This window comes from Rhineura floridana, chromosome 7 (genome assembly GCF_030035675.1).
Source record: "Rhineura floridana isolate rRhiFlo1 chromosome 7, rRhiFlo1.hap2, whole genome shotgun sequence".
Taxonomy (NCBI): Eukaryota; Metazoa; Chordata; class Lepidosauria; order Squamata; family Rhineuridae; genus Rhineura; species Rhineura floridana.
The window spans coordinates 1,297,069-1,324,261 of NC_084486.1; the positions used below are offsets into that span (position 1 = coordinate 1,297,069).

At 44.7% G+C, this 27,193-nt stretch overlaps 2 protein-coding genes across 7 annotated transcripts in view; one reads left to right on the forward strand and one right to left on the reverse strand.

Moving 5' to 3' along the window:
- LOC133388648 (transmembrane protein 150A-like) overlaps window positions 1-6,721 on the forward strand; it is a 53,112-nt gene extending 46,391 nt beyond the window's left edge. For both annotated transcript variants that reach the window (XM_061634647.1, XM_061634648.1), the window contains exon 7: window positions 3,924-6,721. In XM_061634647.1, the coding sequence (XP_061490631.1) occupies window positions 3,924-4,168 (245 nt within the window). In that variant the 3' untranslated portion in view covers window positions 4,169-6,721. The remainder of the gene's footprint in view (window positions 1-3,923) is intronic.
- Window positions 6,722-12,493: 5,772 nt separating this feature from the next.
- Window positions 12,494-27,178, reverse strand: LOC133388653 (ell-associated factor Eaf-like). Of its 5 annotated transcripts, XM_061634659.1 has the most exons (4): window positions 27,069-27,178; window positions 25,308-25,728; window positions 20,559-21,434; window positions 12,494-13,515 (listed from the first exon to the last, which is right to left on the reverse strand). In XM_061634659.1, the coding sequence occupies exons 3-4, from the start codon at window positions 21,061-21,063 to the stop codon at window positions 13,370-13,372; spliced, it is 651 nt and encodes a 216-aa protein (XP_061490643.1). In that variant the 5' UTR covers window positions 21,064-21,434; window positions 25,308-25,728; window positions 27,069-27,178; the 3' UTR covers window positions 12,494-13,369. The 5 variants fall into 5 exon arrangements, with proteins under 5 accessions (XP_061490643.1, XP_061490641.1, XP_061490642.1 ...); XM_061634657.1 differs by lacking the exon at window positions 25,308-25,728 and having other exon boundaries at window positions 20,559-21,290; XM_061634658.1 differs by lacking the exon at window positions 25,308-25,728.
- Between the last annotated feature and the right edge of the window lie 15 nt (window positions 27,179-27,193).

Sequence of the window (27,193 nt, forward strand, 5' to 3'; positions counted from 1 at the left end):
GTTGTTGTGGATATGAACAACAGAAAATGTGAAAACACTTGGCGTATCAAGGCTGCAATCATATGCACACTTATCTAAGAATAAATTCCATTGAAGTCAGTGAGAATGATTTGTGAGTAAACATGCAGAAGGTTGGGATGAATATGTGCTGTATATAAATGGAAGGTATGGTTGGTAGTTGTCCAACATATACAAGAATGTCAGGAAGAAGGTGAAAAGTTCTTTATCCTATCCACTGAGGAAAGGACAAGGAGAGGTGGATGGAATGAAGAAGGTGTAGAGGTTTGGGCTAAATGGTATCCTAAACCTCCCAAGTAAGTTGCAATGTGCCTGTGTTGGAGACTTAAATAAACAGAAGCTAAATAAGGTTCTATAAAGATTGCTTTTAAACAGAGGACATCCTATCCCAGGGTGGGAGGTTGGGTTGGAAGAGCCATTAGAAGTTATTTTTGCCTCAGAGGGTGAAATTACATGTTAGCAGAGTTCTGTGCTTCTTTTTGTAGAGATTTAGATTATTGTTTTTACAAAAAAATCAGCTGATGAGGCTGCAGTTTGACAAAGGAGGCTGATGTGGGCGGGCCTTCTTAATATTTTTCCTTTGGGCTGCTTTCCTACTGAAAATGGCTCTCTAGCTGCTTTTAGACCCACTGAAGAAAACCTTTGTGTACCCCCGTGTTATGCCTTGCAGAAAGATGGCTGGGTGCATATATAGCAGGAAAGCAACCTGAAGGGGCCGGGAGAAGCCTTGTCTTCCTCTTCTGATTTCCAGGTGGCAGCCTCAGCAACAGCTAGAGGCTGTGAGACACTAGTCGCCTATAGCAAAGTGTTGCCTTTGGCCAGACCTGGAGGGGGAACGAGCTGATCTGCCGATCAGTTGCAAAATCTTTTTGAAGCGAATTAAAAATACTCACTCAAGCTGATCCCACCAGTTTAACAGTTAAAAGGGTTGGGGTTTGATTAGCATTGTGTGCCCCCATTTTCAGAAAAGAGAGGGGCAGAACAGTAAGTGTGTCTCTTTCCAAAGTCTTACTGATGTTAAAAGATTAAAAAAAATCTCCTCGCACATTCACTTTCACTTGAAGGATGGGTGAATTTCTGTGAGGAGGGCTTTTCTTACTACAGAAAGTTGTCCAAAACCCAATTTGGACTGAGAGGGCAATAGTACGTCCTGTACTTGCAGTCTTGCTTCAAAACACTGGCCTGGGAATGTGAAATAACTCTCTTGCAGACATGGAAGATTGAGTGTATGATATTTATGACCTTTGCCAAATTGCCTTTTGTCAAAAAATAGATTCCCTGCTCTCCACTTTCTCCATGAATAGGGCAAGCACATGAGTGACAAATGTGGCAGAGTTGTCACATCTAATTTGGTCCAAAGCCTGACACTGCGGATATTTAAAAAGAGGGAAATAAGTAGATATGTGAACCTGGCAGTACATCTTCCCTGTAAATGTGTAGCAGTGGGCACTAGGGTGTTCCAGTTCAGCACCTCTTTAAACTATCCACGAATAATTAACTTGTGGGTTGTCAGGGTGGGGGTGGGGGGAGAATATGATGTGAAGGCACTAAACTTTCCCAGTGCTTGAGGCAGTTTTTTAAAAAAAGTTTGTTGTTGTTATGTGCCTCCAAGTCGATTACGACTTATGGCGACCCTATGAATCAGTGACCTCCAAGAGTGTCTGTCATGAACCACCCTGTTCAGATCTTGTAAGTTCAGGTCTGTGGCTTCCTTTAGGGAATCAATCCATCTCTTGTTTGGCCTTCCTCTTTTTCTACTCCCTTCCGTTTTTCCAAGCATTATTGTATATACCCCAAGCCTTTGAGGTGTGGTGGGCGGCAGATCCAGCAAAGAAAAAAGGATGGTGTTTTAAGATCTATTTTTAGTTGTTATCTTTTCAGTTTTGCTTGGGTTAGCTTTTGTGTGTGCTGTATTTATACTCCCCAATCTTTAGCCAGGGCAGGCCCAAGACATTGTGCTTCCTGAGGCATAGGTGAAGATGGCGCTCCTCCCCATTCCAGGTATAGATGCCGACTGGGCTGGCAGCTGAATCTTACTTTGATGGTAGGGATAAGGCAGCATCCTCCTGAGGACAACAGGCTGGTTTAGGGGATGCAGGACAGATCACATGACTCAGATAATTGTGTGCTGCAAGAGTGGGGAACAAGTGTGGGGCTTGGAAGGAATGGCGGGAGACCTGCTCCTCCTGCCTCCTCCCTAGCATCCACTAGGGCAGACTCTGCCTTTGGGGGGGGGAGGTGTTTGTGTAATAGGAGGTAGGATTAAGTAGGGGATACACCCCTGTTGTGGGCGTTGTGAGGTTGATCATTTTCAACTGTTCCTCATTCTCCTGCCTAATGGGCTACTGTTTATTTATTTATTTATTATTTCAATTTATATACCGCCCTTAGCAGAATAGCTCTCAGGGCGGTGAACAAACAAGATAAAATACAAAATATCATAGTAAAAAATCACAAAAACATGTACAAACAAACAACAGAAAGCACAACAAAAACGAAATACAACACAAATTAAGAAGGATACATGTTAAAAGTAGAAAGATTAAGAAAATTAAAAGATTAAAATGCCTGGGAGCATAAAAAGGTCTTTACCTGGCGCCGGAAAGATAGAAGTGTAGGCGCCAGGCGTACCTCTTCGGGGAGGCTGTTCCACAACTCAGGGGCCACCACAGAAAAGGCCCTAGATCTAGTAACCACCCTCCGGGCTTCCCGATGAGCTGGTACCCGGAGGAGGGCCTTAGATTCTGAACGAAGTGAACGGGTAGGTTCATAGCGAGAGAGGCGTTCCACAAGGTTGCCAGATATGCTGGACCAAAATGTGCTGGAAGTGGAGAATATATTAGTTTCACACTATAGTTTCATAAAGGGTGAGGAAATGTTTCACATCAGATAGCATCATTTAAATTTGCAGCCGGTTTTGCTTGCTTTACAGTGTGATGGAACTCCATGAACAGAAGTTAGATCAATAAAAGAAGGTTATTCGCTTTGCACACTTTTCTGTGGGACGAAGATCATCATGAATATCTGCATCAAACTATTCAGGCATTCCACAAGCTACCAGGCTCCTCTTTTAATTCCCACTTACTGTAATAAGTAATGAGTTACTAAGTGTAGAAATTTAATTTAATTTAATTTAATTTCTATACCGCCCAAAGCCAAAAGGCTCTCTGGGCGGTGTACATAAGAGTAATAATGGATTTGGAATATGAATTTCTCTGGGTCATAGCACTCAGATAAATTCTGAGTAGACCATTCTTGCCTTAAAATGCACATCCACACCATACATTTAAAGCACTCTTATACCTCCTTAAGAGTCATGGCTTTCCCCACAGAATCCTGGGAACTGTAGTTTGTTAAGGGTCTCCTAACAACTCTAAGCACCCTCAGTGTTGTGTACCCATGGGCTGGCACCATGCAAGTGGCACAAACACCTGCTGCACCGGCCTCCCCTTCTCCGTAGGGGCATTTATACCTGGTGGGGATGTCAGCTTGCTATCTGCCAGAAGATCAGCCACAATTCCTATCCAGTGCCAGCAGGGTTGAATGTGGTGAATTGTGTGACAGTGGTGCCTGCTGTCCCTGGGCAGAGGTGGCAAGAGTATAGGGATTCACAGGGGTGCAGGATCATGCCACAGATATAACAGCTGTTCCAGTGGCACAACCTCCAGGCAGATAGGTTCATGTCTGGAATGTAAAACAAGGCTATCATGAATGCCAGTTTTGCATTTTTGTGGACTGTGTTTATCAAAATTAGGTGCTCCAAGCCAGCAGTTCCCAATTCTGAACCAAGCTGATGCAATTCGCATATCATCAGTCATTATAATAAGCTGGTTAAGCCTACTCCTCTCTCCTGCTACCCCGTTGCCTCTTTCAACAGTTGTTTGCCTTGACTTTGGCACCCCCATGTGGTGTATTTTTTATTCAGCAGAGCTTTGTCCTTCAACACCTGGCTGCTCTCTGTGAATGGATGTTTATCATAAATGTCCTTGTCTTCTATGGCACCTTCACTGCTGAATTTGGAGCTATCTCCACAGATACCTTCCTGGTTCTCCTGAAAGCTAGGCGGACTCCTAAAAGCTTCAGAGTGGATAGCAATACACCAAGCATGTCACATGTTCATAGCCATTTGGAGAATTTGGCCATGATGTAAGGTGACTGCTAGGAAACCAGTTCCTCGTATGCAGAAGAGCCAGGAGCAGCTGTGCTTACTGGGACTTCAAGACCAAAAAGGAAAAAAAAAGAACATTATTGTGAACATGCCTAAGAATCACCTCCTGTATTTATGTTGCCTCTGTGTTACATTAAGAATGCCCTGGGTATTCTGCTCTAAAAACATACCTTCACACCAGTACCACCAATGGCCTTTATGCAGCAAGATTTCCTTACCCTTGCATCAAAGCCTCTTCTTCCAATATACAAGAGGAGGGAGAAGATGACAAATGGCAATACTGAGAGGTGTGGGTAGAATATCTTATTCAATAAGAGTAAGGCAGATTTGCTGTTGGGGAAGTGGCATAGCTTACATTTCAACCTGGGCTGAGTAAAGACCCCTGCCGCAGACCCAGGGGAGCTGGATTTCAGACCCACAGCAGCTAGGGACATTTTTCATACCCAGGCCTTGTATTCACATGGAACTTATAATCAGGTGTAAGCTGCCCCATCAAATGTGGGGTGTTTGGGGTTTTTTTATCTAAGGAGAGAAGACTGTTTTTAAAGTGGCCTTAATTTCTTGGGACCAAAAGTATTTATGTGAATTATTTCTGCCAACTTAGTCCAGTTCTGTTTACTCAAGTATTGCATTTCCCAAGAGGATTAGTAGTGACCAATCATTACAATAGGCTTTACTGTATGTTTCTTGAAAGAGTCCCAGCAGAGTTGGTGGATTGCTTCTCAAAGAAGTCTTGTGTAAGTCCAGAACATTTCCAATTACTGATGGAGCACTGCAGTTCTAGGGCTCATTACTAAAGCTCACTGGAAGGATCCTCTGCAGTATAAGTTGACAGCTCTGGTGCTGACTATCCCATGTGGGAAGCCTAAATCTTCTGTTATCCTCTTCCTGTTCTAGGTGCTAGCAACAGTTGTTGCCTCCAAAGAGCTCAGCAGGGGTTATTCTTCTGGTTTTCTTTGCTATTTTCCCCATCCCCAAAAAGCTCAAAGCACTTCTGAAATTATAAGGGATTCAGGATACTGAATTCAAGACCTTCAGGGAAGGGCTCTTGTTTTGTTCCCAGTATAGATGTAGAAAGGCAACAGACCTAGGCAGCCAAAACTGATGAGTTCCAAACTATCACAAAAGCTGATCAGATCCTGCACCCTGATCTTGTGGAAAACATGAGACCATGCTTCACCTAGTGCTTTACTCCTTACCGAAGTGCCTTTAACATACTCAGCAGCATTTTGTTCAGGAATTCATTTTCTGAAATTTGTTCTCTTTGTAATGGTAGCTACTTCTGAGCTGTCCTATTCAGGCAGTTTCTTAGGTCTGTATCTTCTGTTACTTTTCCCTGCATACATTCTAAAGATGTACTTATAAAACATGTCACAAAATACCCTAAGACTCATGCCTTAGAATAATCTTTGGAATGCTCGGCTAGATCACATCCAAAAGTTCACAGATGCTGGTTCACAGAACGTGTGTCTGAAACACATGACTCCTATGTTGCAAGAGCTGTGTGGTTCCTGCTTCCCAGGCTACATTGGCATGGAAAGTAACCATGCTGTTCCACCCCCAAAAAACATCTTCCTCTTTCTAACATCATTGGAGTGTCATAAAAAATAGCCACATGGAAGTATTAACACCACAGTTCTTGTAATGGAAGAATTAGCCCTGATTCATTAGTCATAAAAAACAAGATATTAGGGGCATTTTTTGATACTTATTTTTACTCACCTTTTGATGAAAGTACTGGGCACAACTGCTTCATTTTCTTATGGCATACTAAATTACCTTGAGACAAGACAAAAGTGTATAAATATTGCCAAAAGGCTCGTTGAATTATTCTAGGGGATCTTTCCAGTTGCATTTCCCATTAGCCTGATACATTGTGCTAGCTTAGATGTGTGCCAGCAGTGTGATATCCCGTCCCATACAATGGATGGGATTGGGATTGCAGCTGTGGAATTGGGGAAAGTGTGTGCTGTAGCAGCATAGAGAGGAAGTGCACCAAAATAAAAAAAAATGGGAAGGCTCCCAGCAGAGCAAGAGTTGAAATTTGCCACTTAAAAATAGCATTTAAAGTGCTACATGAGTGAACCTGTGCTTAAATGTTATGGTGGGAGAGTACACAGTGTCTAAAGCAGGGATGGGGAACCTGCAGTCCTCCAGATATTGGACTTCACCTCCCACCAGCCTAAGCCAGAATGATCAGGGGGGTTGGAGTCCAACAACATCTAGAGGGCAGCAAGTTCCCTACCTCTGATCTAAAGATGTTTTTAAAATTAAGAATAAAACATTTTAATAAGTTTACATAATGGTGCAGGGTATATGGGTGGGGGAGAAATATTATACCAGTGATGTCTCAGGCACATGGGCACTATATGATGCTTGTGCAACCACATTCCATAGAGCACTCATTATTACTTGCCCAATAGTGGCAAAATAAGTGTTGGGAAAATGAAATATAACCAGCAACAGCATCATCTTGGAAAAATATGTCTGAATTCCATGCAACACCTGTGCTGCAGCTTGCATTTTTATTTCAAATTCTCAAAAAAATTAAAAAAATAATCTAGAAAGGCCCTATGATATTGTTAAAATAAATCTTTGCAGTGCAAAGGGGAACTTGATGAATTGGAAGTTCCTCCCTCCCCATTTGCTGCTTTATGTTTAGTGCAGCTGATGTTGCTCACCTTTTGAACTGAAATGAACTGAATTGGCCTGTACATACTTTAGAAAGGACCATGCTGAATATTTTTACATGAAATATATACAATGAAAGTGCAATAATTTACAACATCCTTGTGGTGTGTGGTGTGTTTTTTCCTTTCCCCATGTCCTGGATCTTCTATCTTGGAGATCTGCTTCACTCCCAGATCATTTCCCTGGGAGATGTTTTGGTCTGAGGGGAGGTGGAGCTAATAGGAGCTTGGGGGTGGGATATAGATCTATATCAAGGAAACTCGGGAGGGAAGATTAACCCTCTCTAACATCACTTTCCTGGCCTTCAAAGCAGCCAGGTGGGGTGGCCAGTATTTTTTTTTTTTGAGACAGCAGGAGTTCTGCTCATGCATTTTCATTTGATCCAGACTTAGGAGGATTCCAGAGTAGCTGACACCTTTCTGGGTTTTTTTGGGGGGGGGTGTCACCATCTAAATATAGCATTGTCCCAAACTACTCGTTACCTCTTTTGGACTCATAACTGTCGTGTGGGAAAAGGACAGGCTCTCAGGACTGAGCAGGCAAGTGGAAGTAGCTTCTCTACCTTTCCCACCCTTTAGTCCAGACTCCAGAGGCAGCCCCCTTGCTCTCATCACATCTTCCTGCCTCTCCCCAAGAGGGGATGGGTTCACTGCATGGTTCTGATCAGCTTGCATTCCGATAGACCGTTGTTTGATCCCAATCTGCCCTTTTTTTGTTTCCACTTGTTCTCGCACTTGCCGATTCAATCTACTGTGCGTTTTTGGGTGATTTGATCCGTGGGGTTTTTTTGCGGTGGCCTTATGCGAATGATCACAGTGTTCTACGTCGTTTTTTTTTTCTATTTACATATCAATGAGGCAGACCTTTGAGCCTGTCTCTTGCCTCAGGCGAACTGATGAGCTGCTTTGATTTTCCTCCCTTTCGCTATTACTTTTTAATTTGCGATTTTTTAATTACAACTACTCCTCTAGTATTTGTGACTTTCTGCATTAGATGATGCCTGGCTGGCCGGCCTTCATTTGTCTGGCCAGTATATGCTCTTCTAACACGCTGCCGTCTAGAACACTGCCTGTACAGTACTTAGTTACTACAGTCAGTGTCAATGTTTTCCCAGTATTGTTGCAGGAAAACCCTCAAAATGCTAGCTGGGTTATTCGTAATCCAGTGGACTTTGATGTTTTAATCAGCTATGTAAATGATGAGGATTATATTTATATATAGATTTGCCCTCTCTTGAGAACCTGTATGGGCTACTTGTCATGTAAGAATTCTGTGCATACTCAGGAGCCATGGAGGTCTCAAGGTATTATAATGTATGTTAAATGTCTGTATATGTGTTGTTTATTCATCGATTCTTTACCAAAGAAGGGCATATCCCGAAGGACCCTGTAACGACTATCGCGCATTGAACCAGATCACCATCCCCAACAGCTACCCGCTGCCCCTGATCTCAGAGTTGCTGGACCGACTGCGCTCTGCAAAAATCTTCACGAAGTTGGATTTGAGAGGAGCGTACAATCTGATCAGAATGAAGGAGGGAGATGAATGGAAAACAGGATTCTTGACCGCTTACGGACAGTATGAATACCTGGTCATGCCGTTTGGGCTTTGTGGAAGTCCAGGAATTTTTCAAAAATTCATGAACGACGTGTAGAGACTTGTTGGACACGTATGTAATCTGTTACTTAGATGATATCCTGGTGTTCTCAAAGAACCAGGAAGACCACGACCAGCATGTGAAGACGGTGTTGAAGAGACTGAGAGAAAATCACCTGTATGCTAAATTAGAGAAATGTGGATTTGACCTCAAGTCTCTAGACTTCCTTGGATATCGAATCTCAGCGGAAGGCATGGAGATGGACCCAGGGAAAGTAAGCTGCATATTGGACTGGGGCCAACCTGTCACCAAAAAGGATGTACAACGGTTTTTGGGGTTTGCCAATTATTACAGAAAGTTCATTCCAGGGTTTTCCAAATTAACAGCTCCTCTGACTGACTGTTTAAGGGGGAAGAAGTTTCAATGGACAGAGAACGCCACCGAGGCCTTTGAGTAGCTGAAGAGAAGGTTTGCTACTGAGCCCATTCTGCGCTTTGCTGATCCGAACCGCCCTTTCGTAGTGGAAGCAGATGCTTCAGATTTTGCCATCGGGGGGGGTCCTGCTACAATTAGACCAAGAAGGGAAGGAGCTGCACCCCTGTGTGTACTTCTCTCGGAAGTTAAAGCCTGCAGAGAAGAACTACACAGTTTGGGAGAAGGAGCTGCTGGCCATCAAGGACTCTTTTGAAAACTGGAGACAATACCTAGAGGGGACCTCTCATCGAATTGAAGTGCGCTCCGACCACAAGAATCTTGAAAGCCTCCAAACCGCCAGAAAGCTGAACCAGAGACAGATAAGATGGTCCCAGTTCTTCACTAGGTTTAACTTCCAGATTACTTACCATGCCCAAGCCAAAAACCAGAGAGCGGATGCCTTATCCAGACAGCCACAATACAAAGAAAGTGAATCCGAGGACCAGCCTCAGTACGTAATCCCGCCAGAGAAATTAACGTTGGGAGTATGCCAGTCTTCATGGGAAGAGGAACTCAAAAAGGCACAACAAGAAGATGCAGACATGCTAAAATATCAGCAGGAGACGGGACAAGGTCAAGACTCAGAAGTAACCTTTCACTGGAGAAATGGACTGTTATGGTTCAAAACCGCCAGATATGTGCCAGAAGGGGAATTAAGGCTCAGAATCCTACGCCAGTGTCATGATTCCATCACAGCGGGACACTTTGGGATTTACAAGACCATTCAGAACGTGGCCAAGGACTTCTGGTGGCCTAAAATGCGTCAGGATATTGAGAGTTATGTAAAGTCCTGCTCTGTCTGTCTGCGGACAAAAACACAAACAGGGACACCAGCAGGACTGTTACAACCGTTGCCTGTCCCACACGAGCCCTGGAAGGACCTCTCCATGGATTTTATAACTGATCTACCCAAGTCCCAAGGAATGACAGCCATCTTAGTAGTGGTGGATCTACTTACCAAAATGGCACATTTTCTTCCTTGTGCAGGGGCCTTAGAGGCTAAAGAAACGGCCAAGTTATTCATAAAAGAAGTCTACCGGCTGCATGGATTGCCAAACAGCATAGTCTCAGACCGAGGAACTCAGTTCACAGCCAAATTTTGGAGAGCAATGTGGAAACAGTTGCAGACGGAATTAAAACTCTCCTCCGCCCATCACCCCCAGACAGATGGGCAGACGGAACGCCTGAACGCCGTTTTGGAAAGATATTTACGAAGTTATGTGTCCTATCAACTTACTGACTGGGTATCATATTTGCATTTTGCAGAGTTTGCCTACAACAATTCTCTGCACTCCAGCACTCAACAAACCCCGTTCTTCGCTAATTATGGATTCCATCCTAAAGTCTTTCCAAGCAACTCAGAAGGAATGCTGGTACCGGCAGCTGAGAACTTCCTTAAGGAATTGCAAGCGGCGCAACAGACACTGAAAAAGCAGTTAAACGAAGCCAAAACTGAGTACAAGCGAGTTGCTGACCTGCACAGGAAGGAGGGCCCCCCCCCTTCAACCGGGAGACCAGGTATGGCTGTCCACCCGCTTCCTCCAGATGCCGGGCAAATGTAGAAAATTACAAGACAAGAGGGTGGGTCCTTTCAAAATAGAAACTCAAATCAATCCCGTGGCGTACCGACTGAAGCTGCCTGACACGTTTAAAATACATCCTGTGTTCCATCGATCCCTCTTAACGAAAGCCGCCCCTCCCAGTGAGTTACGGCCGGAGGAACCTCCCGGAGCTCCACTCCTGGTAAATGAGCAGCTTGAGTTTGAAGTTGAGGAGATCTTAGATTCCAGGATCAGACGCCACAAGCTGCAGTACTTGATTCACTGGAAAGGCTATGGGGTGGCTGACAAATCATGGGAAGATGCAGCTGATGTGCATGCTCCAGAATTGGTAAAACTTTTCCATCAACGTTTTCCCCACCGTCCCAAGCCAGACAAGGGGAGGGGGGCACAGCCTGGGACGGGGGATGGTGTCGGAAGGCAGAGCTGGGGTCCCAATCCCAGGGAGCTGGATCCCGGAGAGTTGGGAGAAGAGTATTCGGATGGATGGCAGAGGGAAGGGGGAGGAACTTCCCCCCTTTGGAGCGAAGACGAAACAGCCAGTGATAAGGTCGCTTAGCAACGGGGAGCCTGAGCCCTCCCTGGACATTTTCACGCCTCCCCCTCTTTCAGGCTCAGAGCAAGAGGGGAAAGAGGGAGGGCTGCTCACAGCTGAAAAGCGGGGAGGCAGTTTACCATCAGCCCCTCCCCTATCCCCCATCCTGGAATCGGAAACTTCAGAAGAGGAGGGGGTGATGCTTCCCCCCTCACCGCGCACACGCAGACAGCTGAAAAGACAGGAGAGAAGGGGGGGAAGGCGGGCAGTACCTGAGGGGCAGTTAAGGAGGAGCGAAAGATTGCGCGCCCGTTTGGCCCCTTCTTAAAGAACAGGCGGGAAGAAGTCCCTTGCTCTGTCAACTTTCTCCCAATGCCGCAGGACCTGTATCCCTGTATTGCTTCATGAGAAAACGCAGTCTTTGTTTGGACATTACCCTAATAAAACACGAATTAACTACAGCCGTTGGTCTGGTTCCTGAGTCACATCCTCGGCCTGACAGACCCTCTGGGAAGAGAGGAACAGTTTCCCATTCCTCTCACACGTAGGTCACCATTAGTGACCAATACAAAAGGCAAGCCACAAAACCCTGAAAGCACTTGTTACATTGCAGAAGCATCTTTGCATATATCAGCTTTGTCAAAACTCTAATCAACGTGCTCTCCATATTTGATGATAATGAGGTCAATCAGAGTCCTGCATCAGCCAATAGGAACACGCTCCAAGCAAACAAAGCAAAACGGACCCGCTTGAGGCGGTGCTAGACAGCTGGTGCTGGCCTGACTACAACTGGACAGACTGAATTCAGACTGTTCAATCTAGTTGGTTACCTCTAAAGGGCTCCGGTAATTGCAACAAGTGCTTTCTGGATTCCAAAGCAAAAGCCTCAGAGGTTACCAGACTGGAGCCAAATGGTGTCAGGCTTATGACGGGGTTACCCTTTACCCTAGATTCTAAATTGGCTTCATTGGGAACATTTTTGTAAAATACAAAGGTTCCCAAAATTTGGGGAAGTGAGGGGGCGTGAGAGCAGACAAAAACGGGGCTAAAGAACAAACCCAGGAGGCTTCGTGGCATGGGTATATGCAAGTCCTATGAAACGCAGTTTTAAGTTGGCTAATTGAAGCTGCTTTTCCTTATTAGCATTGCTTGACAACAAGCAATGGCGGTCACAAGGGCATGAAACACTGGATTCTTAATGGAAATGCGCCATTTACGGAGCATTACAGACATTGTGTAAACATGCGGGTTTTTTTTAAATCCCGAAATGGCGGAACTCCAGCACAGGGTCTTGCTACAGCTACCCTCGCAATAGGGGAACTTGCATTTCTAGTGAGCTATGCTCAAGGTACATTTATAACACTGTGCTGTCCAGTCCACACACATACGCACAAACACAGGCATGCACGCAGGCACAGAAGCAAATATAGTTGCAATTAGAAATGCATTTTAAAGAATAGGAGCTTTCCCCATGTAATACTACTAGACACATGAAACTCATACTTTGGCTGTGAAAGTGCAAAGTAGTTTTTGTTATGGAATCAGTCTGCGAGTGACATAAATGTTTCACAAGTTACACTGCTTTACAAAGATATCATAGCTATTAGAAACTGCACCAGTAAAAACTTTGAATCAGCAAAATACACTCACTGAACAAGGACATGCCCATAAATGTACAACACAAATTGGTGGTGGTGGATGTGGATGACCAACAGGAGGTGGAGTTTGTGGCACAAAATACTGCTTCATTTCACACATTTCAGAACTCAGACTACTCAACTCTGCTCTAATTTCAGAAAGCATGTCCTTGATAACCATGTTTTCTTGTGCTGCTGCAGGAGCAGCAGCAGCCGCCCCTGTAAAAGAAGTGAAGAAGTATTTAACATGCATTGCATTGCATCCTGTATTGACATCATTTGCTTAATATTTCCCCCCTTTTTTCACAAGAGCAAAACACAACTCAGTCTTAGAGTGCCAAATTATAATAGTACTACTGAAATGGGAACATGAACCTGATCTCTCTCTTTCTCACACACACAAAGCAGCAGCACAGAATCGCTTATTTCAGCTTTGCTTTTTTGGCATTTCAATGGTCCATAATAATAGTTACTCTGTGGGCAGTTCTTGCAGATGCATGATGGAGAAGTTCCTGAACAGAAATTAGATTGTGAAGGTGGTGGTGGTTCCACAGTGCATGCCTGAGTTGTGCCTGCTTGCACCATTGCACTCGTGTCCTGCATCTCACTGTGGCCTTTGTGCTTCTTGGCTGCCCCTGTGCTCTTTTATTTCTTTAAAAAATAGTGACTTTGAATTTTTCTGAGTTTTCTTCATCGTGGAGCACCACCTGTGGGTGTTTTCTTGCTCGTGGTGGTGGTCATTAATTCCTCATCTTCAAAATCTTCTGTTTCAACAGGATGCTGATCTTCTATTGTCTTCCTCTTATTCGCCAGCACAACAGCCTCCTTTACTTCATCTGCAATGAAATTAAAAAATCAATCAAAAAAGGACTACAGCTAGAATTTCACCAGTAACAGTGACACCACCACCACCACCACAAAATAATAGACAACATGAACAATAAGACATGCGATATTTAATTCCAGATCCATAGACAATTACAAGTCACAGTTGTACTAGTACTGTGTATCACTCACTCACTCTCACACACACACACTCATCAAGTAGCCAACCAACACACATCTCTCACTCTCACGTACGTTAATAATGAAAACATCAAGTTTTCTGTGACACTGATGATAATCAAAAATGAATAAGCACTACGAACAACACAAAACTGCATTGCAGAAGTCCAGCCTGCCACCACCTCCACCCTCACCAGCCAGCCTAGCAGCACCCAACAACACTATGTGCTGTGCTTTGATTAGTACAGTAAATTGCAGACCAGTGAGTGAGTGACTAGTTTATTTATTTATTTATTTTATTTTATTTATTAAATTTATATACCGGCCGACTAGCAATAGCTCTCTGGGCGGTGAACATAAAAATACAAAGCATAAAAGATACAATAAATAACACAATATAATACAAAAACACAATCTAAATCAATGCAATGACATTTTAAATTTAAATCAATTTAGATTAAAATGCTTCGGAGAATAAGAAGGTTTTAACCTGGCGCCGAAAGGAAAGCAGCGTCGGCGCCAGGCGCACTTCCTCGGGGAGACTGTTCCATAGTTTGGGGGCCACCACTGAGAAGGCCCTAGATCTTGTCAACACCCTCCGAGCATCCCTATGAGTTGGAACCCGGAGGAGGGCCTTCGTAGTAGAGCGTAGTGTACGGGCAGGTTCGTATCGGAAGAGGCGTTCCGTAAGGTAACGTGGTCCCGCACCGTATAAGGCTTTATAGGTTAATACCAACACTTTGAATCTAGCCCGGAAACATATTGGCAGCCAGTGCAAGCTGGCCAGAACAGGTGTTATATGCTCGGACCGCTTGGTCCTTGTCAGCAATCTGGCCGCCGCATTTTGCACTAGTTGTAGCTTCCGAACTGTCTTCAAAGGTAGCCCTACGTAAAGCGCATTACAGTAATCCAAACGTGAGGTTACCAGAGCATGTACCACTGATGTAAGGTCCTCTTTACTCAAATAGGGACATAGTTCATGTGTCCACCCGCCAATTTACCTGGTATTTTATGCAATCTGAACATCGGTCTGCCAGCTAATTCCCAGTTTCTTCATCTCAGCGTAAAATGGTGGTAGTGGTCATTGTGGTGCCTGTTCTCCCAAGGCAAATTCCAATCTGACTTTGAAAAAATCCAGTTTTGTTTTCTTCCACTTGGATCTTACCTTTGACGTTGATCTGTGGTAATGATTCTGTTTTAAAATTCTCTGAACTTCCAGTGGTCAAGATTTTTGTAGCAACTACTGCTTAGAAAAACAGCCAAGCTGGTGCTATGCAATATCAAATCAAGTAGCACATTGGCCTCTTCCTTTGACCACCGAGTGCCTGCTGTGTGCTGCTGGTGTGGGAGTGGACACTGTCCATCACCACCGGGACCAGGAGATGCAGACAAAGTAGTATGGGCAATGAAAACACTGACAGCATGGCAGGATGAAGTCTCAGTGGTCATTTTTTTAAAATGCTGAATGAATGATGTGATTGATCACTTCCTTGTTTGAGTAACCCCATGCAGATCCAAAATGACACTAATTTGTTCTTTATGGAGCAATATATAGCATGGGTGACTACCGCACAGGGATAGCCTGCCCAGTCCTAAGTAAATGTACCTAGGTACCAATAACCATGCAGTACGCCATCAATTAAGACAAAACAACGTATTTTTCCTTTCTGAAGTTGGGTGGATGCATTACGAAGGGGAGGAGGAATCTTGGCTACTTACAAAATGCTAGCATTACAAAGAATTACCTTGTAGAGTTGAAAAGCCACATCGGGACAATGAGTCATCAATGGCATAGGAAGTACCAAGAGCCATTTTTGTTTCAAAAGCATTAATCTTTGCATTGTGATAGTTACGATTATTTTAATTGGGATTGTTGTCGCCTTGAGCAATCCTCCTTTCTGACAGGAAACAAATAATGTGGAATGAATTGCCTCTCTCCCGTCCCCGCTCTGTGTGTTCAGAAAAGGCACACTCTAAAAAATAAGGATGCATTTTTTATATAATATGGATGGATACAATTTCAGTTATTATGATGAATACATTCTCATTGTGCAAAGAGTGTATTCTCATTCTGACTACACATGCCTATCTGGAACCTGAGTGTTAACTGGCCGAGTCCCTAACATCAACCGATGAAAGTGGATAGCATCCAAAACCAGAAAAAACGAAAAACGGGGGAACCCCAAGATGCTAGAAAAATATATTTTATTCAATAGCCCAACGCGTTTCAGCCACTATATACAGGCCTTCATTGGGCTGTAAATATAATAAAATAGCAGGGACAAACTGCATTAATAAACATATACATTAAAACCATACATGATGGACTTCCCAGGAGGATCCCTCCGCCTGTGCTGCCTCTGAGACGGGCTCCCGTCTTGGATGAAACTTTTTCAGTTTTAAATCCAGTCAGAAGGGGCTTTTTTGACTGGGGATAATTTCTTCCGGATAAGGAAGAAACGTGAGATTTCCCACACAGCTTTGTTGTGTTTGTTGGAGACTGGAATTCATTAGAATTGTCTGTGAAAGAAGGTCTTCCAGCAGCTCGGACGGAGCGAGGATTTCTAGCTAGCTCAGCTGAATAAGTGAGCCGTTTTTTTTTTCTTCAAAGAAAAACGGATTAACAGGCAAGCATTCTCCTGTCTACGCTCATTATTTTGTTATCTATATAGCTAAAGAGATTTGTCAAAGAACCAGCAATTAAGAAAACCTGGGTGAGTCAAAACCTTCTCTTTTATTTATTTTATTTATTTATTTATTTCATTTTTAAACCGCCCATAGCGAATAGCTGTCTGGGCGGTGAACAAAACAAGATTAAAATACAATATTACAATAAAATTACAAATTAAAATTTTACTCACGGAACTAAGGGGGAAGAAAATAAAAATAGCCTATCTTTTTTTTTTATTGCAAAAAGCTGGCATGGAAATCAGCATTATAAAGATTACAACGGATGAGGGGTTTCTGATTGGATTTTTTTTTATTTATAAGACTTTTGTGTAATATATGTCTGGGACTATTTTTTCTGGTCTACTTTTTTTGACGAATCTGCTTATTCTTTCTGCTACTAGTTATTTGGATGCTGTGAACTAAAGCTGTTTTTGCACTTCTGGGCATATAAGAGATAAGGAAATCCGTGCTGTTTAGAGTGTGACGTCAGTTGGTTTGAAAGATTAACTCCTTTGTAACTGGATAAAGAAATAAACTGCTCTTTGCTTGGGACATTGAAAATTGAAGGAGTTTTGTTCCTTTGGTTTTAAGAATGACAATTAAGAAGATCATGGATGTACAAGAAGGGACTTTATCTTTAGATATGTTTCAGAAAATAATGAATGGGATTAAGTCAATAAAACAAGAACTGAGAAATAATAGACAAGCGTTGAGAATTGAATTTGACGAAATGAGACAGGAGCTGAAAGAAATTCAGGATTCTATGAGAAAGGAGAATAAAGATAGATCTGGAAAACCAAAAAAGGATGAAAGAAAAATTAAAGGCAAGGTTCAAACTATGGAGATTGGATTAAATATGGACTTGGAAAAAGATTTGGATTTCCTGGCTGTGATGGATCCTGGAGACAAATATTATGGTTTGGAACTCAGCGTTGTCCCTGAAGGAATTGATGAAGAGATTGGAGATAAAGATATTATCGGTTCAAAAAAATTCCTGGACTGGAAGGATTTGATGGAACTTGAAATGGAGAAAGTTAACAGAATTAATTCCTGTTTTGTGTCAATGGAAAAACCTTCAAGAGATGTGCTAGTGTATTCTGTAAAAAAGAGGAACAGAGATGCGGCTTTGCAACAATACTTCAGTGATATGTTCGGAATTGATGGCAAGGAAATATCTGTGATAAAGGAAATTCCTATCAGACTCTTATTATATGACTATGACAGCAAGATTACTGGGTGCGTAAAGATGGAAGCTGGAACCAACACGGATAATGGAAGAAGAGCGATTTGAAATTACTGGACTTAGTAGACTTGATTAATTGGATTAGTTGGATTAATTGACATGTTTATCTAGAAAAAAAATTGATGGACATATATCTCAAGGATTGGAAACTTCTCTTTGACTTTTTGTGGAAGAATAAAATGATATGATGTTAATGAGATTTGATACCAACTAAGATAACAGCTGGAGGAAGGTGATTTTATAATCTATTAAGAGACAGGCTTGTTATATATTATAGACTTATAGCTGAACTACGACAAATCGGAAGTCAATATTTTTTTTCTTTTTTTATTGTATTAGTTATTGATTTGTGTTTTTTCTTTTTGTATTGTTTTGGTTTTGAAAATTTGAATAAAAATTAATTGAAAAAAAAAACCCATACATGATGAATCTCTATATAAAACATTTTGTACTTACAATAGCTGGGTTAATATTTTTCTGTGCACAAAATTGCTATCAATTCAACCACCACAAGAAAGAGTTCATTGGGTGTATTCATATACATCCTCCCAGGGGTCATATCAACGGTGAGCCCACTCAAGGAATGGAAAATTGATACCACCTGAGGCAAAACAATGTAGGAGGGATCCTGGATATTTTTCTTTTTTCACAAGAGGAAGCAATTCTAAACTCTCATTAAGTCCACTAGGGATCATCGTTTTAAGATTCAGAATCTATGCTATTCCTCTCCTTACTAGGATATGGCTTCTCTCCCCACTTACTTTTTCTAAAACCCAAAACTTGAAATCAGCAACAGAGTGATGACATCTAATAAAATGTTCCACTAGGGGGCCCCCAGGTCTCTTGTTTTTGATGTTACTGAGGTGTTCCCCTATACATCTTTTGACAATCCTAGATGTTTGTCCTATGTAGTTTCTTACATCTGCACTGGATTGCACTGAATTTATATAGAGATTCATCATGTATGGTTTTAATGTATATGTTTATTAATGCAGTTTGTCCCTGCTATTTTACTATATTTACAGCCCCTGATGAAGGCCTATATATAGTGGCTGAAACACGTTGGGCTATTGAATAAAATATACATGTCGCTAACATGCCTCAGAGAGGATGATAAACCAGGCACTTTGCCCTCAAATGTGACAATATAGAGTGTGTGTAAGTCACATAAGCTACCTAAAACTAACACAATTTTGTTCGTAATATATAATGGACAAATGACAATCATAACTGCAGTTGCGAATGCAGCAGCTGTGATTATGAAAATAACATAAAGTAGTGAGGAAGTTCGAAAGAATAAATTCTTGCCAATTTGCAGTCACAACCGCAAAATCCATTCCGATTACAGCTGCAGCCCACAGCAAGAAATAGGTGCCAGTCTGAAAGGATAGTGAACTATCGAATTCAGCTGCAATCCAGTGCCAGGTCCGATTTAGGAGATATTCTCCCCCATCCCTGTTCCCAAGGCAATTTCCTCTGCAATTAGACTTAACAAGATTTACTTATTCACAACATATGTATGCCACCCAAATACAAACTACACACTTTCCCTTACCTCTCCTTTCACTCAGAGTGTGTCCTTTCACTGTGGACACACCCCAGGCTTTTCCCTGAATTTGCCTTATCACCAGTCCACTCCCCCTTTATGCATTCCTAGGGTCCCTAAGTGTGTGTGAGGGGATTGCATCCCCCATCTTTTGCTCAATTGAAGGCTGCCACTTTATTCTTAAGAGTCTCCTGTCTGAAGGCAAGACTGGGCAACCTGCTAAGTGATAAGGAGGAAAGACTGTGAGACTCCAATTTGCTGCCTGTAGTTGGGAGAATGCATTCATGATGTCATTATCATGTTGTCCAACGGGAGTCAACAAGTTTCTAGGTCCTTGTTTCTCTAGCTGTTGACTAATTTATGACTAACACTGCAAGCTGAAATTTAGGGGGGGAAATCCCTCTTGTTAGGAATATGATTTTGAAACTAGAATAATAGAATAGTAGAGTTGGAAGGGGCCTATAAGGCCATCAAGTCCAACCCCTGCTCAATGCAGGAATCCAAATCAAAGCATTCCTGACAGATGGCTGTCCAGCTGCCTCTTGAATGGCTCCAGTGTCATTTCATTGTTTTTGTTCTGATTAGGCAGATAACATATTCAGCTAAAGTATTAAGGCTCCCATGTCCAGACCCTTAAGAAATATTTTTTCTAGATGCAGCTTTCCCCGTCATAACATTACACTTACGGAAAAAATAACATTTGGCAGAATTGTCCTTTATATTACATTTTTTAAAGACACAAGAACCATCTCAAGGTCTGGATCTGAATCATTTCCAGTTAATGACAAACAAAATCTTATCTTTAAAACATACTGGTACCAAACCATTATTTTATACCTACTATCACATCACAGACATACTAATTTTGTAGTTTTCTCTGAAGTGAGTGATACTTCTCCCCATCTATCACATCACAGTGGCATCCATGCATGAGTGTTTGGGAAGGGAGCAAGGCAGTCCCCCCAAATCATAATCCCCAGATCCTCAGCTTTCATTTTTTGTGAGAAATTAGCCTACTCCCCACTTTTAGTGTTTTACCTTGTAGCCCCCCAAAACATTGCCCCCCCCCAATTTTTCCCCCAGTGGATGCCCATGCATACATGATTCCAGATGACTGGAAGATCACTTTCTCCTCCTGCTGGGGACTGGCTGTCCTCCTTTCCAGGGTTACCCCAAATTTCCTCTTTTCCTCCCTTTTTCCCTCAGTGTCTTCCCTGTAATCTAGGTGATCACTACTTAAAAAGCAATAACTGACCATAGTGTGTATATTTGGCAAGCTGGTCATCTGTATTGTCTCTCTTACCTTTTCTGGGGAACCCTTTTTGCCCTCTTGTAACTGGTGAGGAGGATAAGGATAAGGAGGTACCGAGAATAAGAACGCCAACTGTAAGAACACAGAGACAAGTGTGACTTACCATCTGGAGCCGGGCCGAGTCGACGCTGTGGGGTCCGGTGGAAAGATATTTGGGACGGATGCCCCTCTCTGCTGCTGTTGCTCCTGGCCGCTTCCTGTTGTGGCAACTGCCGCCGTTGCGGCCTGCGCTCTCTGCCATGGCCTGGACCTTTCCTGCAGCTGCGGCCGCTGTGCCCTGTGGTTCCCGCCGCGGTTTGTGTTCCCTTGGCCGCTGCCGCTGCTGCTCTGGCCGTGGCCTGCGTTCTCGCTGCGGCCTGTGTGGTTGTCGTTGTATGCCACCGCTGCGGCCGCATTTTCAGCCGTGGCCTGTGCCTCCCTGCCGCTCCTGTTGCAGTTTGCGCTCCCTGCCGCTGCCTGGGCTCCCGCTGCTGCTGTGGCTCGTGCTCCCTCGCAGCTTGTTCCTTCCTGTTGCCGCTGTTGCGGTTGGTGTTCCTGCTGCTGCCTGTGTTTTCTGCTGCTGCCGTGACCTGTGCTCCCTCGCGGCTTGTGCCTTCTATCACCGCCATTGTGACTCGTGCCCCCCGCCGTTGTTGGACTACCCCTTGGGCCTTGGGGTGCTTCCTGCTGGCGAGGGAGTGGCTGGCGTCGGGTGTGGCGCGGGGGGGCCGGGTCGTGGTTTGGGGGTGTCCACGCTGCCTGGTTGTCTCCGGCGTTCTCGTCGGTGGCAGTGCTGTGCGGGGCGCCCCCTACTGGCCGCAACGGTGGAACAAGAGCCAAGAGGGAGGAACAGGACCTGTGAAGGGGGCAGAGGACGAGGAGCTTTGGCTGTTTTGGCTTCGATTAAGAGACAGAGCTATTGGTGGTGCTGATGAGGTGGTGGAGAGTAAAGACAGCAACTGTGCCGGACGGAGAGAGTCACCGTGGAGAGCCAGGAACGCTGAGGAGTGAGAGGACAGAGGCCATTTCCATCTTGGGAGTGGGGAAGATACGGACATTTAATTATTTTTACTGGGGGGGAGGCGTGCCTGATCGGTAGACAGGGGGGAGGCATGTGTAGACCAGAGGGGAATGCTGAGGGAGGAGTGGGGAGCCACTACATTAAAAGGCTAGGCGGCAGATCCTGGAAAGGCATGGGTGGCAGGCCACGCCAGTTTAGGGGAACAAGGGATAGATGCATTATACCCATCCCTTGTTCCGGGCCTGTCCACAACCAGAAGATAACTGGGGGATGCAGGACTCCATCCAATCTTCGACTGCTGTTGTGTAATGCCAGGTCTGTAGTGCAGAAGACATCTCTCATCCAGGATATGATCCTGGATGAGAACGCAGACCTGGTATGTATTACGGAAACCTGGCTGGATGAGGCCTCAGCTCCCATACTTGAGGCCATGTGCCCAGCCGGTTTCCGGTACGCACAGCAGCCGAGGATTGGTAGGTGGAGAGGGGGTGTAGCAGTTATTTATCGGGAGTCTTTGGTTTTCACCAGACCTCCCCTCCATGAGACCAAGTTTGTTGATTGCATGTACTGGAGGTTGGGCCCAAAGGGCAGTTTAGGGATTCTGCTGGTGTACCGCCCACCCCGCTGCACAGCAGACTCCCTGACCGAGGTGCTGGAGGTGGTCTCGGCTGTGCGGTTGCTCTCCCCCAACCTAGTGGTTTTGGGGGACTTCAATGTGCATGCCGAGGCCGCTCTCATGGGAGCCCCTCGGGATTTCATTGAAACCATGACTTCTTGGGAACTGCACCTTAGTAATACAGGGCCCACCCATGTTGTCGGTCATGCTATTGACCTTGTGTTTGTCTCGGGAGGGGATGGGAGTGCTCTGAAAATGGGGGTGATTTCTACTAACCCTGTGTCATGGTCAGATCACTACCTGGTGAAGATAGACCTCTCAATGCCGCACACCCTCCGCAGGGGACAAGGACCTGTTAGGATGGTCCGCCCCAGACGCCTGATGGAATCCCTTAGATTCCTGAATGCACTGGGGAATTTGGAGCTGACTGAAAGTCGCCCGGTCGCAACCCTGGTGATGGAGTGGAATAGGGAGATCACTAGGGCAGTTGACCGTGTGGCTCCGAAACGTCCTCTCCCCCTGAATAGAACTCAGACAGCACCCTGGTATTCTCCACGGTTGCGGGGTCTGAGACAGGAGGTGAGACGACTAGAGCGCCGGTGGCGGAAATCTCGCACCGAGGACGATCGGACACTGGTTAGAGCAGCAATAGCAGCCTTCCAGGTGGCAACAAAGGCAGCGAAGAGGGAATTCTTTGCTGCCTCTATTGCGTCGGCAGAGTGTTGTCCCAGGAGGTCCGAAGCCTGGTCGGTCCAGTTGCTCAGGAACCCTTGGAGCACTCTAAAGCCACCTGTGACACATTTGCTAAACACTTTGCCAACAAAATCGAGCGTCTGAAGAGCATGATTCCGTACGCCGTGGATACAGAAAGTGGGCCAGAATCGGCCAGTTGCATTCCAGTCCAGTGGGATCGGTTTCAGCCTCTCCTCGCTGAGGACGTGGACAAGGTGCTCTCGACTGTGAAGCCAACCACCTGTCTGCTTGATCCTTGCCCTTCTTGGCTCCTTATGAGCTGTAAAGAGAGACTGGGCGTAGGGATCAAGGCGGTGGTAAATGCATCCTTGGAAGAGGGTGCAATGCCACTAGCCCTCAAGGAGGCAGTGATAAAGCCCATCTTGAAAAAGCCCTCCTTGGATCCCCAAGAGTTGGCTAACTTTCACCCTGTCTCAAATTTACCATTTTTGGGCAAGGTGATAGAGCGTGTGGTGGCTAAACAGTTACAGACATACTTGGAGGAAGCAGATTATTTAGATCCATTCCAATCGGGCTTCAGGACTGGGCATGGAACGGAAACAGCCTTGGTCGCTCTGGTGGGTGATATGAAGAGGGTGTTGGATAGGGGAGAATGTACCTTCCTCGTCCTCCTGGATCTCTCTGCGGCTTTTGATACTGTTGACCATGGTATCTTGTTGACTCGCCTAGAGAGATTAGGAATGGGGGGCACTGTTTTACGGTGGTTCCATTCCTATCTTTCAGGCAGGTACCAACGGGTGGCATTGGGGGATGAGGTTTCAGACCCTTGGCCTCTTAATTGTGAAGTGCCACAGGATTCTATCCTCTCCCCCATGCTATTTAACATCTATATGAAGCCGCTGGGAGCTATCATCAGGAGTTTTGGGCTGCAGTGTCACCAATATGCGGATGACACTCAGCTCTATCTCTCATTTAAGTCCTCACCAGAGTTGGCTATTCAGACCATGTCCAAGTGCCTGGAGTCCGTAAGTGGATGGATGGGCAAGAATAAGCTGAAACTAAATCCCGACAAGACTGAGGTATTGCTCGTGGGTGACAAAGGAAGGTTGGGAGACATCAACTTGGTGCTTAATGGGGTGAGATTACCCCTGAAAGACCAGGTCCGCAGTCTAGGAGTCATTCTTGACTCCCAGCTGTCCACGGAAGCTCAAATTTCAGCAGTGAGCCGGGCAGCTTGGTATCAATTACATCTGATACAGAGACTGCGACCCTACCTTCCTACACATCTGCTCCCATGAGTGATACATGCCCTGGTCTCTTCTCGCTTAGACTACTGTAATGCGCTCTACGTGGGGTTACCCTTGAAACGATCCGGAAATTGCAGCTGGTACAGAATGCGGCGGCACGCTTAATTAAGCATAGCCACCGCCGGGATCACATCACCCCGGTGTTAATAGACCTACACTGGTTACCAGCTGTTTACCGGGCCCAATTCAAGGTGTTGGTGTTGACCTTTAAAACCCTATATGGTTTCGGCCCAGTATATCTGAAGGACCGCCTCCAGTATCACCAATCAGGCCGCCTTACAAGAGCAGCCACACAGGACCTCCTCTCGGTCCCACCGGTCAAAACAGCTAGACTGGTGCGGACCAGGGAGATAGCGTTCTCGGTTGTGGCCCCCACCCTCTGGAACTCTCTCCCTTATGATCTCCGACATGCCTCCTCCCTGGTGGGTTTTTGCCGAGCTCTTAAGACCTGGCTATTCAGGCAGGCCTATAGGAATTGTGGGGTGGATTAGCTTTTTGATATATTATTGGATGTTTTCTGATGTTAATTGATAATTGTGTTTTGATTGTTTATTGTATTTTCATATGTTGTTGTAAGTCGCCTAGAGTGTCCGATAACTCGGACAGATAGGCGACTAACAAATAAAATTTTATTATTATTATTATATCCTGTAAAATCTCAAGCTAGTTTGTCAACCCCCCATCCCCTACTGCTAGAGGCAGGTGTTACCTTCCTTTTGTCAAGCTGACTATCCCAAGCAGGGAATGAATCTGGTAAGAAAGATTTGTTGAGCCCAAGTCCTATAGAGTCGGATATGGATTCTTGACTATGATTATTATAGATATATAGCTAGAGATGGCTTTAAGAGGGATTAGAAAAATTCATGGAGGCTAAGGCTATCAGTAGCTGCTAGCCATGATGACTGCTGTGTTGGAGGCAGTATGCTTCTGCATATCAGTTGCTGGGCATCATGAGCAGAAGAGGACTATTATTTATGAGTAAGGCTACATAGGACTGGCCTTTTCAAAAGGAGGGATCGAAAACAAATTAATTAAATATTTAGAATTTCCAAGCAGAGTAGAGGAAGCCTGTTCTTATGAAAAGGTATTTTCCTGGTTTTACTTTTGGTCCAACATGTTCAAGTTTGTGCCTTCAACATTTTGCACTTAAGATAAGCTATACAACTGATTGGTTGTTGGAAGTAAAGTATAGAATTCAAAAGTGCAAATCTTACTAAAGATGAACATACTACTGACCCCAGCGTCAAGCAATTCTTCACAAAAGCAAGGTTTTGTTTAGTTTTACAAATGCCTCTTCTTGTTACTGGCAAGCTCTCCCCGTCTTCCTTTCCAGTAACATCAGTTGTGCAAAGTGTTCTTCAGGCCTCAGCCTAGGAGTCCTTGAAGAGAAGTACCGCTGAGCATATGCAGAGTGCCTTCACATTGCCACTGAAGAAGGGCAGTCTCCTGCCTTCTCAGTATACTTTGAACTCAGGAGCAGGTTGTCTCTGAGCATTTGTTTAGGCAGGATTGTTATTCTTAGAGCTGAGCCCACAATCTTTTTCCCTCCACAACTTAATTCAGACACCACCCTGGCTGAGGGACGACAGGGCAAAATGGTCAGAGCACCACTTTCCTCTAGAGCAGTGATTCCCAACCTGGGGGCCGTGAAGTAATCCTGGGGGGGCACAAACAGTAAAAAAAATGATTTTTTTTTTAAAAAAGTCTTCATTCCCTGCACGCTGTCTGCTCCCCACTGCTGCTGCAGACTACACCTCTCCCTTGCTCCAAATAAGAAGGGAGGACCTTTGCTGAAGTGGCAAAGTGTCTTTCAGGCATGCTGAGGGCTGGCGGATACCTATAAAACATGTGGCAGATACCAAAGGAGGTTGAGGGTGGAGCTACCAGGAATAAGAGGGGATTACTATCACTAACTCCTGTCTCCTCGCTGCTTGACAACGCTCTTGCTCAGAACGAGAGGAGAGGGCTTTCCGTGAAGCAAAAGAAGCAAGGCTGCAAGGAAAAGTTGCTTTCCCCCTTCCTGGTAGACAGCCAGCTTGCCTTCCTTGGCTCCTGCTTCACTGCCACCTTCTTTTAAACATTATTCTTATTTGCGAGGCCGCCCAGATCTCACCTTTGGCCCAGATGGAGCTAAGGAGCAGTGAGAATGCTCAGGACTTGCTCACCCCCCATCTCTGAGGCTAAATGTGTGTGCCAGCTCCCCCCTTTCTTCCACCTACCCCTCCATCTCTCTCTATGATGCTGAGGCAGTTGAGGGCTTTCCCCTCCCACATGCCTGCATATGCTTGCAGGAGGGACAGGTGTGTGTGCTGATTTGTCTTCTGCTCTGCTGTCATTCCCAGGTGCATGCTAACCAAGTAATCAGTTCTGATGATTATCCCAAGGCCTAAAAGCACTAACCCCCCTCCTCAATCTATCAGTCCTTTTGTCTTCACAATGTAGCATCCCCACCATGACCACATTGCTACTTCTTGATGATGATGATGATGATTTTTAAAAAGTTCAGCAGGTTGGCTGAGGCTGGGGCCCACATGCTGCAGCCGAATTTTATTTATTTATTTATTTATTACTGCATTTATATCCCACCTTTCCTCCAAGTTGTTCAAAGTGGTGCACATGGTTCTCCCCCTTTCCATTTTATCCTTATACAGTTCCTGTGAGATACATCTGGCTGAAAGACTGTCTGGTCCAAGGTCACCCAGCAGGCTTCATGCCTGGGTGGGGATTTGAACCTAGTTCTTAGTCCAACACTGTTAGCCACTGGTGTTGGGAGACAGGACTGTACATCTTCAAACTGTGTGTGTGTGGGGGGGAAGGGGATACCAATTTGATTGGCCCTTTGCATTAAGAAAAGAAAGCAACATCTCCTTGTCTGCAGTGAGCTTTTAATGGAAAGGGGTATTTGGAGATGTGATTTTGCGAGGCACCATTTTTTTCACTTAACAGACACTAAAATTATAATTAGCATGGGGGGGCCATGAAACTTTTTGAGCTTACAGAGGGGGTCCAGTTCTCATAAAGGTTAGGAAGCGCTGCTCCAGAGGTCTCTGTGTACGTCTCTCTTCTGCAATCTTTCCCCTTCTTTACTTCCGCGTTAGCGGCGTGAGTTTCGCCTTTATATA

Excerpts from the sequence above, each read along its gene's own strand:
- LOC133388653 (XM_061634657.1), bottom strand. The coding sequence starts at position 27,088 with ATGAGAACTGGACCCCCTCT. Across the intron at positions 21,291-27,068 it reads ATGAGAACTGGACCCCCTCT|GTCCTGTTCCTCCCTCTTGG; the intron begins GTAAGCTCAAAA and ends CCCCCTTCACAG.